The sequence below is a fragment of the Lycium ferocissimum genome, chromosome 10, assembly GCF_029784015.1.
Source record: "Lycium ferocissimum isolate CSIRO_LF1 chromosome 10, AGI_CSIRO_Lferr_CH_V1, whole genome shotgun sequence".
Lineage (NCBI taxonomy): Eukaryota > Viridiplantae > Streptophyta > Magnoliopsida > Solanales > Solanaceae > Lycium > Lycium ferocissimum.
In genome coordinates, this window is record NC_081351.1 from 22,373,454 (window position 1) to 22,387,933 (window position 14,480).

General features: G+C 33.3%; 2 protein-coding genes and 1 pseudogene across 3 annotated transcripts; all 3 read left to right on the forward strand.

Annotated features, from left to right (window-relative positions):
• Positions 1-8,418, forward strand: part of LOC132034718 (putative pentatricopeptide repeat-containing protein At1g10330) — a 12,953-nt pseudogene extending 4,535 nt beyond the window's left edge.
• A 2,600-nt stretch (positions 8,419-11,018) lies between these two features.
• On the forward strand, positions 11,019-14,227 carry LOC132032836 (uncharacterized). 2 transcript variants are annotated; one of them, XM_059422600.1, is made up of 3 exons: positions 11,019-11,336; positions 11,441-11,598; positions 11,959-14,227. In XM_059422600.1, exons 1-3 carry the CDS (start codon positions 11,313-11,315, stop codon positions 12,599-12,601), a joined length of 825 nt encoding a protein of 274 aa, XP_059278583.1. In that variant the 5' UTR covers positions 11,019-11,312; the 3' UTR covers positions 12,602-14,227. The 2 variants fall into 2 exon arrangements, with proteins under 2 accessions (XP_059278583.1, XP_059278581.1); XM_059422598.1 differs by having other exon boundaries at positions 11,019-11,598.
• Positions 12,604-13,854, forward strand: LOC132034719 (uncharacterized). Its single transcript, XM_059425084.1, has 2 exons — positions 12,604-13,125; positions 13,300-13,854. The coding sequence occupies exons 1-2, from the start codon at positions 12,604-12,606 to the stop codon at positions 13,852-13,854; spliced, it is 1,077 nt and encodes a 358-aa protein (XP_059281067.1).
• Positions 14,228-14,480: the final 253 nt, after the last annotated feature.

A 14,480-nucleotide genomic window follows, 5' to 3' on the forward strand; every position in this document is an offset into this window, starting at 1 on the left:
GTTATGTTCATAATGGATGTTGTTAATCACACATATGCTATAACTATTAAATAAGATTCAACAAATAACAAAAATAAGAGACTTTATGTCATGTAAATGTTTGAAGGTAAAATGAAAGTCTAAAGTAAGGACAAAAGAAATCTATGTTCAATTTTTAATTATTTAATATTAAAAAAAGCGAAAAAAATAATTATAGGTAATTACAAATGTAACTTTTAATCTTAGTTTTGGGCAGGAGCCTGCACGGCACGGTCAAAATGCCACTAGTTTTGGGAATAGGTGCAAATATACTCCTCAACTAGCACATATATCCCTCGTCAAAAAAGAAGTACATATATACCCTTGCCACTACAGAAATAGTGCAAATATACCCTTTCGCTGACAATTTTTTTTAAGAGCTTGTTTTTTAATTAAAAAATGCCACATGACTTTAAAAAGATAAGTCTACCTATTTTTTTAGTAGACTTTTTTAAAAAAAAAAAAAAGCCACGACATAATTTTTTTCTAGTGGTCGGTTCTGGTTCGTTAAAAAAAGGGTAGACTTATTTTTGTTTAATGCCAAGTAGATATTTTTTTTAAACAAACGAGACAACCCAGTAGCAAAAAAATTATCTCATGGCTTTAAAAAATAAGTCCAATAAGAAAATAGGTAGACTTATTTTTCTAAAGTCACGTGACAATTTCTTAATTAAAAGATAAGCTAAATGATTTTAAAAAAATATGGCAGCGAAATGGGTATATTTGCACCATTTGTGTAACGGCAGGGGTATATACAGGGGCGGATCCACCCTTTAGGGTAGGGGGGGGCATGGCACCCCCTAGATTGATAATTTTTTTATATACCTATGTTGAAATTTGCTTAAACTAGGTTAAATATTTGATCTGGGCCACCTCCAATATGGAAATTAGACAAAGGTGTAATGATTTTGGTGAGGCAAAGTTTGAATCTATCTTGAATATTTTCGACTCCCATTTTTCTTTGTGCTTTTTAGTTCCTTTGTACATAAGTAATTTTTTCTCTCTCAATTTTCTATTTATATTTTTATTATTTATATTGTCGTTCCTCTATTCTATTATTTTATTTGTGAACTCTAGCGAGAACACACAAATAAAAACTTCAAAATCCCTTAAATTAAGCATTTTTCTTAATCTCAAATCTGTGAGTATTTAAATCAAAAAATTTGGGTCTCAATAAGAATTTTGAATTGAGATGGGAAATTCAATTTATTTTTATTTTTATAATTTCTTTTGTTTATTACTCCCTCCGTCCATATTTATTTGTCTATATTTGACTTGGGACACTCTTAATAAGCAACAAACAAAATGAGAAATGAATTGGGCACTTAATAATAAGGGTAAAATAGGTATAAAATGGTAAATTATGTCTTGGTTTTTCAAACTATACAACTTACAAGTAAAAGTGGACATATATTTTTAGTATAGTGGACAAATAAAAATGGACGGAGGGAGTGTATTATAAAAAATTGTGCTATTCTATAATTGTTAAATTCAATTTAAATCACTTTACTACTTAAATTGTGATGAAAATTTTGTAAGCATTGCTTAGAAAAAACATGAAATTTATGATTTATTTTTGAGAACTTGTAGTTTATCTAATTCTACATTAACTTATGGGGTGTAATTACCTATTGAAGAGTTTTTCTATTATTTTTCTTAGTTTGATTGGTGTAATTCCTTTATTGAAGATGTTATTTTACTTGTGCAAGTTCATTTTTTAATATACATAAAAGATGCAAGTACCTTGATGAAAATGTTGATTTTATCTTGTTGTTAATGGGTGTGATTTCTTGTTTAAGATGTTAATTATATTCGTTTCTTGATTTTTGATATGTAGTTTTCATATTTGCTAATAAAAAAAGGCATATTAAGTTGACCCGAATAAACTATAAAGAGATGGACCCAACCAAACAGGTTCCTGACAAGATGTACATTGATAATTATAGCACCGACACCTCGAATCTGCATCGGCCTTTCTAGGTATATATGCACTATTTTCTTAACGAGGGTATATCGGCTCTAAACTGCAAGTGAAACTCGCGAAAAAATGATAGTTCTGATATGTTTTTGAACATAAAATATGTCGAAATAATTTAATTCATAACGAGAACCCATAAACTCAAAATTCTACGAGAACCCATAAACTCAAAATTCTAACTCCGACCTTGCAAACCACCCGTTTTAACACTGACCCGAAACAAAAGGAATCGGATCAACTATAAATTTCATATGAAACAAAAGCATCAAGCAAAGAGTAAACACAAAAACTGTGGTGAATTTAAACAAGCAAAGGTGAACAGAAAAAATAAATAAAATAAATAGAGATAAAGAAAGGAGAAAACATTGCTTGCGGAAAAATATTGATTTAGTTAAGTGGGCCCTCTGTTTCATTCAAAGAATTGATAATTGATTTCAAATAAACACCATATTTAGACCCCTTTTTTCGGGCATGGGTCAAAGTTAACTGATGGGTTGTGTAGATATTGGGCAAATGTTTAAGAAATGAGAAAATGGTCCTTAATTATATTGGGCTTGTCTTTTGGTCCTTGATATGCATTTTTTTTGCATGGATTGCCCTCCAAAGGCGCTGTTCTTTAATTTTTGTCCCTCAAAATTCTTTGGTCTTTAATATTTGTCCTTCGTTTAAAAAAAGTGGCAGAAAATATCCCGAGGTTCTGGGTTCGAACACCCGCCTAGTCAAAAAGAATAATAGTTTTGAAAGGCAAGACTTCGCGAAAAGTCTGCCTTAAGGCAAAAAAAAAAAAAAAAAAAAAAAAAACTCTATTGGAATTGCCCGAATAGGCCTAATTTTGTAACGAAACTCTATCTTGTGTTTTTTCTTCGAGCGGGGTTAATCTAACCCTGTCTTTCAATGCGAAGGACAAAAATTAAAGATCGCAATTTGAGAGGCAAATTTTAAAAGACCACTCCCTAATAAGGACAATCGTGCAAATTGCCCCTTGATATGTGCACCCTAAATGGAAATGGTCCTTAATTACTACTCCTTCCGTCCCAATTTATGTGATATAGTTTAACTATGTACGGAGTTTAAGAAAGAAGGGAAGACTTCTGAAACTTGTGATCTAAAATAGGGCATAAATATTTATGTGGCTGTAAATCATTTCATAAAGGCTAAAAGAAAAGTTTCAAGTTAAATTAATTCTAAATGCAATATATCATTTTTTTTTTTACAAACTAAAAAAAAAATGTATCACATAAATTGGGACAGAGGGAGTAATTAAGAAGAATTTTGACTATTTTGCTCTTATATAGGTCTTAAAATATAATCTTTCTTCATATAATTTTTACTATATTTATGTGTCATCTCCCCATAATTGAGGTATATGTATTTTTCAAAATCAATTACTACCAGGGGTAAAATGGGAAGAGAATAATGAATTTTGTCTTGAACTTTTAAAATAACAATAATTTGCGACAATTATTTTTAGAAAGCACCACAAATAATTTGAGACGGAGACAGTAATAGACAGGCATTTCTATCTAACACTTTCCCGGTATAAATTTTATGATAAACTCCAGATGGATATAGCACCATTCGTCTTTAATATTTAGTAATGTTGGGCCGCGAGTTCGATAGATGGAACTCTATTGACTCCAATTTTAGATCAATCTCGGTCCTTCTGACCCTACCCTTTAGTTCAAAAGGGTTTAAATCCCCACCTATGTCAGCTTCACCTGCTTCCTGGCTTTCTTAGAAATTTCTTTTACTTCTTGGGGCCGTCCAAATCAAATTTTCGGTAAAATAATTTCTCCGTTGAAAGTTATTTTGTAAGAAAAAATGTATGTATAAAAACAAAATAAGTGATTTTACTATATAAGTTTACTCATATAAGAAATTGAGTGAAAATTTACCCCACTAGTCCACTACAATTCTTAGACATATCAAGGACAAAGTTCACATAAAGAGAAGATAAATGGACCAATTCAGCATTTAAATTACATCATCATAAACAAATCTATATATAATATAAAGTAGGCGTAAACAAGTGATATGATTACCAAGCATATCCTGGCCATTAATCCACTATTCTTATTTATCTTTTTTGTCAATTTTTTGAGCCTTTACCTCATTTGGTTTTATTTAAAAAATCTAATATATTCATTGGAGAAAACCCCTAATTCAATACAAGGATCAAAAGACTAGTTATTGCAATTAAATGCCATTTATCCGTAAAGAATGCTAAGCATTCATTCGTAAAGAAAACGTTAACTATAATATGAAGGAAGTTGTGAGGCCCTTTTCTCCATTTTTGAGTATTAAGTTTCATTAAATTTTGTAACAACCATATAATTAATTCATTATGTATAAGTTAGTGTATTAATTATTAAATAATGTATATATTAGTGGGGAATTGAAAAGCCACCATCAGCTTTCAAGTATTTCAATCGTGCCTTCTCCTTTCTTAATTCCTTTTAATTACTCTTCTTAAATTTCACACTTTATTGTTTGTGAATTTAATATATATTGATGTGGTATTCATAATTTGTAAAAAGTGAAATTATTTTCTTTAGTCTTTGTAATGGAGCTAATCAAAAATTATAATCTCTATTAAATTCCCTAAACATTATGTTTAATTAATTTTTTATTAGTGTATAGTAATGTGCAAAGGGTAGGAGATAAAGAAATGTTATGGGTCTTCTCGCTTCCCTTTAATTAATTTTTTATTAATGTGTATTAATATAAAAAGATATGAGATAAAGGACAAGAACAAACCTTTCTCTCATACTACCGAGCTATTCATATGTGAATTGCGATTTATGATCATCCATTTTAGCTTCAACGTGTATTAGGAAATTCTCGGCATGATGAGGTCCATTGTACCATTTTTTTTTTTACTTTTCAAAAACAATTTGTTTTATGAGATTCATGTGTTAATGAATATATCTTTGACCTTATTTATGTGTTATTTTCAGAAGAAAATTCAAATGGAACCATTACTTTACGCACAAGGTTTGTCAATGTTTTTGTTGAAAAGTTTACACTCTTACGTAGGTCCCATAATTTCTTACTCAATATTTGAAATTTTCGTGATTCGTAAACTTGCTTATATATATATATATATATATATATATGTGCGCTTGGTACCATCTACCTCGATGTTGAATGCATTTCATCTAAGGTAATTTTGAACATTCTAAATTCATAATTTTTTTCCTCTTGTATGAATTTATTTTAATTTCTTTTACAATGATAATTTATTGATTAGATTTATTTATGAGAAACCAATAAAATACTTTTTGCATTAGCTTTACTTGATTGCTCTAGTAATTTAGGTTCTTTAATATTTTATTTAGCAAATGAAAACTATATGTAGTTATTCCTTGATTCAATCGAAGGAAAAATAAGTGAGGGAAGTACAAGAGAATCAACTCCTCACCAATAAGGTGAAAGTAAAAAACGAACAATTAGACTATTACAAGATCATCAAAAGTTGAATCGATAAGAATCTCACACTATATTACCCCTCTATTTAACTTTTTCATCTTCTTATTATTTTTATGCGTTATGATTATACCCTATATATATCGGCTCGGTGCGCTTTTCAGTCACTTCGCTATGTGCAGATCGGGAAGAGGCCAAACCATAAAGGGTCTATTTTTTGCAACCTTACCTGGGTTCAAGAGGTTGTTTCGGACAACGGAAACTTATAAAGATGGAAGTATTGACATGGTATTTCTTATAATAAATCTTTCTTACTTTTAGTATATGGACTTCTATTACAGTGTAGCTGAGTGTATATTCTGCTCGATATCAACTTATAGTTTGAGAACCGTGAAAGTTAACCATCATTATAAACTATATTGAAAATAGAATAAAGTACAGAATAATGAGATGAAACAACTCATTGGTAATTTTGAGGCAAATCATAAAGGATCGACGATTGATATCACGAAATCATATGAGTAATCATGGTTCTGGTCTTTGCACTTTTCATTATTGAAATGTGAATGAACATGTAATTTATTGGCCATTGTTTTCAAATTCAAAATACACATTGATTTCACACTTTTTTAAAGTTTACCTTTTGAAAGACAAACTAATGATAACTTACTTTAAGTTTCAGAAACTATACTTTGTGATTATTTTAATATTTAGATAATTGAAATTCAATAGTATTATAGATTTAAGGAGGTTTTATAACCGCGCGATGCACAGCTAAATTCACTAGTTACCCATAACCTGAGTGAATAGTAAAGCCCTAATTGAACCAATTTATCAGTGAAATCAGTAGAGCAAAAAGGTAACTTTTTTTTTCTTTCTTGCTTCATTCTCTACATATAAATGAGTTAACTGTATGTCTTGTTTGATAGTATAATGAGATGTTTCTTGAATCATTGAATCTTTAAGGTACTATTTTGTCTCTTACAAATTTATGTGGCCAAAAGTTTCACAGGTTGGAACTTTTTGGTTTGGTGGGGTTTCTGCTTTGACCCTTTTGCATTTGATGAAATTATATGGTATAGGAGTGATTTTGGAATAAGATGTTGCAACTGATATTTTTGCCCTAAATTAATCCAAGACTATGTTTTGGACTTGAATTGCTCAACTTGGCCAATGAAATTAATTGTTTTTCCTCGAATCTAAATATCGAGGGTCTGTTGGAAACAACCTCTCTATCCCCACAAAGGTGGGGTAAAGTCTAATATATACTCCACCAAGCTCGGACCCCACTTGTGGGAACTTGTTGGGTATGTTGTTGTTGTTGTTTGTCCTCGAGTCTAAATATCATCCAATTGTAGTCCACATAATTATACCAGCCAGGGAATTGAATGAAAGGTTTAGGGATTCAAGTCATGTAAAATTTCTGTTTATCAGTCAAATAGGCATAGGAGATAGTCGCTTGGTTCATATATTTCTATAAAATTCACACTAGAGAGGACATATCAACGCACACAATAACAACAATCCTACAAGTGGGGTCTGGGGAGGGTAGTTATATAATATCCCATATAACTGTGTGTTTACATTGTTATGTAAGAAGAGAAATTTGGAGGAATAGTTGAAGAAATGCTCACTGAGTGAAGCTCAAGCTCTTGTAATTGACTTTTAATCTGTTGGTAAGTGATCTAGAATAAGAAACATAGCGTTAACAGGTTAACTTTTAGTTTGCCATTGAAATTACTTGATATAATTAAGAAAACAAAAAAAGAAATTTATTAACTGAACTTTGCAGTCGAATCGGACGTACTCATATAAGTTGAATACCTGGTCAAACCATGATATGCTAATTTATGTAAAAACACATTTCATGCATTTATTGTCCTGGTATAATCATGGGATACGGATAAGTTTTTCAGTTCTCTTTTGTTTCAGGAGACAATGAATTTAGTCTTTTGACTGCTTATTAATTATTTCCCAATGATCTTAGGTGCTGACAATGTTTAGTTTGTTGGAATGCCGTGACTAACGGGTGCTCTGAGGTTGCTGTTAAGTTTTTTTGAGAAAATGATGGTGCACGAGGATCTGAAGTGCAATTTATTGAAGCCGAAGAAGGCTACTTTTGTTAGTATTCTTTCTTCTTGCACGTTTTTGAATGTCGGTGTGGCTTTATATCTAGGGAGGCAAGTACATATTTACATGGTAAAGAATGAGTTGAGCGTTTTCATGACGACCACATTGATCGCGTTTTACAAGAAGATGGGTTGTTTGTATATGCTTCGATGGTATTTGATGCAATGGTTATCAAGAATGTTTGCCCTTGGAATGCTATGATTTCTTCCCTAGCTTTGACGGTAGAAAGAAGCAGACAATTAACGATGTATGAGAAGATGAGAGCAAAGGGGGTACAACCAAATGAGATTACCTTCGTGGCAGTTCTATCAGCTTGCGTGCATGCCAAGCTCGTCGACTGGGAATTATTTGAAACAATGTTATATGAATTTGGACTTGTACATAAAATGGAACATTATGGTTGTGTGGTTGATCTCTTAGGGAGAGCTGGGCTACTATAGGAAGCTTACGACTTTATAAAAAAGATGCCTTTTGAAGCTGATGCCACTGTATTAGGTGCTTTAATGGGTGCTTGTAGACTTCATAGAGCTATTGAGTTGGGAAATGAAGTATCACAACTATTGCTTAAGTCGCAATCGAATCATTCTGGGCGATATGTGCAACTTTCAAGCATTTATGTTGGGGTAGAGAGGTGGGACCATGCTGCTGCCTTGAGAAAAGCAATGTTAGATGTTGGAATGCACAAGGTTCGAGTCCACAGTTTTATTTGCAAAATTGTCCGTTAGTCTGCTTGGTGATGAAATCTAGCTCGACTCATCAAAATCAGCTAAAAAAGGATACTGCATTTGGGTTTTGCACAGAGATTGAAGCACTACTTAAAGAAAGTTGCAGTCTTAGCAGATAAAAATTAAGGAAAAGATAGATTTTTGTGACTTTACTGTTATAGCGGATGAAGTGCAGTGACCATTCTTGTAATTGATCCTATGTTTTGGATAAATTCATTTTACGAAAAATGAAGATTTTCACGACTTTATTGATTTGATTAGGAAAAAAGAGGTTTACTTTTTATTTTATGATGAAACTTCTGAGGTCATATAAACTTGTTCATGAAATGCACGAAAATCAAAGCAAGCTATACCTAAGAGAAATAATTGAATTCCAAAGATCCTCGAAAAATTCATAGAGGGTTCTATGTTGCTCAGAATCAACACAAGTAGTATACACATGCTTTCAGCACGATCTTGGGTTTTATTCGTACAAAGGTCATTTAAAAAAAATGAAGTAAATATTGCTATTGACTTCTTTCACTCTTAAATTAAGTTTTTATAACAAAAAAAAAGCATATAAACGGTACTATTCTGTCTGTTCTATTTCTGTGTCATAGTTCGGATTTTGGGAGTCAGACTTCTTAATTTTAACCTTGAATTCGAACATAAAATCTTTCAGTTTTTTTTTTTTTTAAAAAGAAATTAAATTTACATATTTGTTAAATTTACAGTTCAGAAAATGAATGTGGCGGAGTTGAGGGTGCTTAGATGGATGTGTGGGCATATTAGGAGGGATATTATTAGGAATGAAGTTATACAAGGTAAGGTGGGAGTGACCCCTATGATGGACAAGACGAGGAAAACGAGGCTGAGATAGTTCAGACATGTGAAGAGGAGGTGTGAGAGGTTGGCTATAGCAGGAGTTAGGAGAGGTAGAGGTAGAACGAAGAAAAATTGGGGAAGGTGATTAGACGGGACATGATTTTCTTTAGGTTACTAGATGATGATCTTGGATAGAAAGGCGTGGAGGTCGAGAATTAGGGTGTTATCCTACTTTTAGTCATATGTTTTAGGGTAGTCGTGTAGTTTCTTTTCCGCTAATCTGTAATGATATATGTTACTACAATTTTGTACATTTGTTATTTTGCTGTCCCTTTTTCTTTCCTACGTTTCTACATCTGTTACAATTCAAAAATATTTAAAAGGCATATGAATAATTCATGGTCAAAGATATACTCGTTTGACTCCCAAAATTCGAAATCCACCCTATAAATTGGGACTGATTGAGTTCAAATTAATAATCCCTATGTCCTAATTTATTTGACACACTCTTTTTTATTCCGGAGAGCAAAAAAAAAAGAATGAAATGTTTTGATATTTAGAAATAATTTAACTTTATGAGATGATTTACAGCCACACAAATATCTAAAGCTTATTTTGGATCACAAATTTTAAAAGTCTTCCTTTCTTTTTTAAACTCCATATCTAGTCAAATGGTTCCACACAAATTGGGAAGAAAGTAGAATTCATTTTTAATTTTTTTAAATTATTTAGGAAAAAACAATTTGACTCTTTGAATAAAAGCTACTCCCTCCGTTCACTTTTACTTGTCCAGTATTCTAAAAATAGATTTTCACTTTTACTTGTCACTTTTAACATATCAAGAAAAAATAATTTATTTTTTCATGTTTTACCCATAGTATTAATTGCTCACTTCAAATCATTTTTCAAATTCAATACAAATATGCACCAATTAATATGGGTACATTGGTAAATTATGCACTTTATTTAGGCCCCGTTTGTCCATAGATACCAAAAAATAATTCACATTTTTTGGAATTTTGGAGTTGGAGTTGGAATTGTGTTTGGCCATAATTTTTGAAATTGTAGTTTTTAGTGAAATGTAGTTGTAAAAAAATGAAATTTTTTGAAAAATAAGTTTTTGATATTCCGAAATACAACTTCAAGTTGTATTCGGAATTTTTATACAAAGATTGAAAAGTGAAAAAAATTGAGATAAAGTGAATAATTCTTGGCCAAAGCCTATTTTACTTATTATTTTTTAAGGGGCGTGCAAAGTCAAAAGTGGATAAGTAAAAGTGAATGAACGGAGTGCTTATAGATATTTGAAGGGACAAACTTCAACATAGATATTTTGGCAAACTTAAAGGACCAAATCAGCATTTGAATTACTATCACAAACAGATACTCAAAACTTGCTCTTTTTGGAACTTTTTGTTTTCTTGATGAAATTTTATGGCTTTTTGTCTTGTTTGCTAATTTCATGTTTCACAGCAAAAAAATAGCTGATAATATCATGAAAAAAAAAAAAAAAGCCATTCATCAGTGAAATCAGAGGAGCAAAATTTTTTTTATTTTAAAAGCATATTAGAGAAACCCCATTTGGTTAAAATTCAAGAATTTGCAGCTTAAAAGTAAGCGTGGTTTTTGGTTGTTCCATTTCTCTACTTACAAAGTGAAAAGGCTGAATCTTGATACTCAAAGTGTGGAACTTTTTGCTTTGCTGGGGTTTCTGTTTTGACACCCTATTGTATTTGTTGAAGTCCTATGTCTTACATGATAAACTGGAGACAAAATTTTCATTTTTTGCCGACATATTGAGGTAAAGCTATTGTTACGACGACCACAATTTTTTCATTATCCTAGTTTTGTGGTACTGGTTGTTTATTTGTATCTAGAATATGGTTTTGTTCCAAGATCATGAAGCTTGAGATGTTTTTACAAAATTTTAATCCTTTATTTGAAGATGCTTGGTTAATTCGTGCTATTTTGATCTTTCTTATGGATTGTGATTTTAGTACATTCAGCCTTCATAAGTAAGTTCTGTTAAGTTCATTTTATTTCTTGATCAGGTTTTTAGTTCAAATCCCATACACTACTTGATCAGGTTTTTCTCCGGAAAAAAGCAAAAGAAAGAAGAGTTTGTTGCCCTTTTTGGCTCTGTGGTCATGTACATTACTTCATGATGGGAACTGAAGATAAAACGCTGTTTTGTTTCTGCCATTGGGGCGGAAAGAACGAAGTACTTCCAGATGGATCCACTTCATATGTGGGAGGTATTACCGATCAGATTATTGTGAAGATAGGCATAAAGTACAATGATTTTATGAATGCAGTTTTCGATCGGTTAAGCATTGATCCTTCAGATGAAGTCTTGCAGTTTACAGTGAAGTTTGATAAGGCTCAATTGATACGACTGAGAGACCAAGAAGGTGTCAATACTTTGTTACAATTTAATGACGGTTTTGCCCATGTTTATGCATCAAGTTCCGGAAAGGAGCCTAATTCTGCAGTTGCTGCTAATATGGCTACCACTAGGTAATGGTCATTTTATAAGGGTCCACAAGTTCTTATTATAGTAATTTTTTCTGAGAAATGACAAAAATGGTCTCTTATGTTTGAGGGTGGGTTCAAAGTAGTCCCTTAAGTATGCACAAAACAGTTTTGGTCCTTTAAGTTTGCCAAAAGTTGACACTTCAAGTGGTTGAGTTTGGTACATATTTGACGGAGACCACAAGTGTTAACTTTTGGCAAACTTGAAGGAACAAAGCTTTTAACTGCATACTTAAGGGATTATTTTAAACCTACCCTCAACTTTTTGTCATTTTCTCTTTTTTTTTTTTTTTTTTTTAAACATCTAGAGTTTGGTTGTAAATAATGTTGTATGTCGTATCACAGGGTTTCAACCACTGAGGTCGAAGCAGTCTCTCTCGGAAGCGCTGAGGAAGAACAAGTGAGTGCCGATACTCCAATTCCCACACCTTCACATCAATGGATCACTGATGGAACTCCAGATGCTGCTGCCAACTGGAGTGAATTGCTTGTTGGGGAAGGACAAGCTTTCGAGATCGCCGCTGCTTTTAGGCTATCAGTTTTCAAGTACTCGATCGCGAATAGATTTCACTACAGGATTTTGCACAACAAACCTAGATATATTAGCATACATTGTGCCTCTGATGGCTGCCCGTGGAAATTAAGTGTTGGGATCGAGAAAAAATCTCAAAATGTTTCCATTAGGAAATTTGTTGATTCTCACTCGCATCCTCCTCTAGATTCATCGCAACTTAAGCCTCGGATTAGGATGAAGTGGTTGGGTGGTATCATGCAAGAAGATATATTGGGAAGTCCGGATTGTTTGCCTCGTAAAGTGTGCGAGGATGCTGAAAAGAATTTGGCGATCAAATTGACCTACCGTCAGGCTTGGAGTGTAAAGCAGAGGATTCGCGAGGCAATTGATGAGAAGTCAGGTGAATCCTATAAATTAATTCCCTGGCTATGCAATCGGTTAACCGAAGCAGTGCCCGGAACTATCGCTACATAATCATGCACCGAGGAAAACAGATTCAAGCGGTGTCATATGATTGCTCGATACTTGGGTTCCACGTCAGATGTAGACCTTTAATCTTTATCGATGTTTACAACTTGAATGGGCTCCACAAAGACAGCTCCTTTATAGTTGCTTCGGCTTTGGATGCGGATAACGAGATGTATCCTCTATCTTACGGCGTTCTCCTGTCCATGAACGAGGAAGATCTTCTGTGGTTTCTAGAAAAGCTAAAGCTCGTTGTGCAGAATCGCGAGGTCGTCGTTGTTTCTGGCTCGGGTCTCCCTTTCCTCTCCAGCTTGGACAAAATGTTTGGCGATGAAAACCACAGCTTTTGTTTTCATTGCATAAAAGAGAATTTTAATAAATTTGTGGACGGAAATACAGCCTTTAAAGTGCAGGGGAGAGGAAAGGAGATTGCAGTTAAGTACTTGACTGACATTGCATATGCGCGAACACTAGATAGTTATAATGAAGCTCTAGGAAAGATCTGTTCTTTCCGAAGAGAATTGTATGATTGGGTAATAGCTAGCTAGCCGGAGCGTTGGTCTAATGCCTTGTTCAGGAAGCCTCGGTGGGACCATCTGAATTGTAAATCTACGGATTCTCTCAACTATTTTATAGAGGAGGAGAAATTTGTACATGTCCTAGAGTTGATGGAGGCTTATCATGAGAAGCTTTATATATTATTACAGAGTAACAAGCTCAAAATCAAAGAATGGAACCTTCCGATCGGTCCTCGGGTTGCTGAAAAGATTTTCGAAAACCAAAAAGTCGGTGATCACCTAGCGGTGACGGTTCTATCTGATGTTGAGTTTAAATTAGGGGACCTGCATGGCAGAGAAGAAGTTGTAAACCTCAAACTCTGGACATGTACATGTTTAGAGTGGCAAATGACTGGGATCCCGTGCAGCCATGCATGCAACGCGATTACCATGGCCAGTATGAATATTTATCAGTATGTTGCTGATTGGTACAAAAGGGAGACTCAAGAACATATATATGCTGAAGTTATGGATGAACTAGCAAAATTTGGTATACCACATCCGGATGATATTGTTTCTTCGGCTTCCTCAGGTAATGACGTTGTGCTATGTCCACTTTCACCGCGTGTTAAAAGACCTCCTGGTCGTCCCCGGAAAGAACCTAAAGGACTTCAAGTTGAAACTGTAAAAAGACCTATACGGTGTTCCAAGTGTGGCGGCGTTGGACATAATAAACGTACTAAATGCAGTTCTGTAGCACAGTAAACTATTGTTCAAGGTATCAACAATTTTATCTGTGAACCCCTTGTGAGCGTTAGCAGTATTTTGCAGTTACTGCTTTAAAAATTTTGAGTCCACCTGTGTCAGCTTGGTCACATTGTCGATCCCAAGCCCAAGGTTGCAGTAGGTTGTTGTTAGCCAGAGTAAAACTAGTCAATGTATGATGAATGCTCACAGTACATAATATATTGTTGGGGTGTGCTTACATAGGCCCGTGTTTTCATGTTAGTAGAAAATATAGAGAATTTCTAGTTTTTTTAATTTTTTATTTTTATTTTGTATAACATGAGATGAGCTTAAATGGAGCGATATGTTCAGTGATGATTCATATAGTCGGCTCCAACTTCTTTGCAATTGATGAGGTGGTGGTGGTGTTGTACTCTGCCTATGATGGTATGATCATTTGTCTATTTCTTTGCAAATGAGGATTCATATAATTTCAAATACGGTTGTACCGAAATTTTGTTTTGACCTAATATAATAGGTCAAGTTGAATTTTCCCAAAATTCTTAGTTATTATTTATTATGTGAATTGGGAATCTCTATTTATTGTACCAGAAGGTTGATGAGAAGGACAGTTGAGATGTATTTTTTTACTATATTAGAAATGG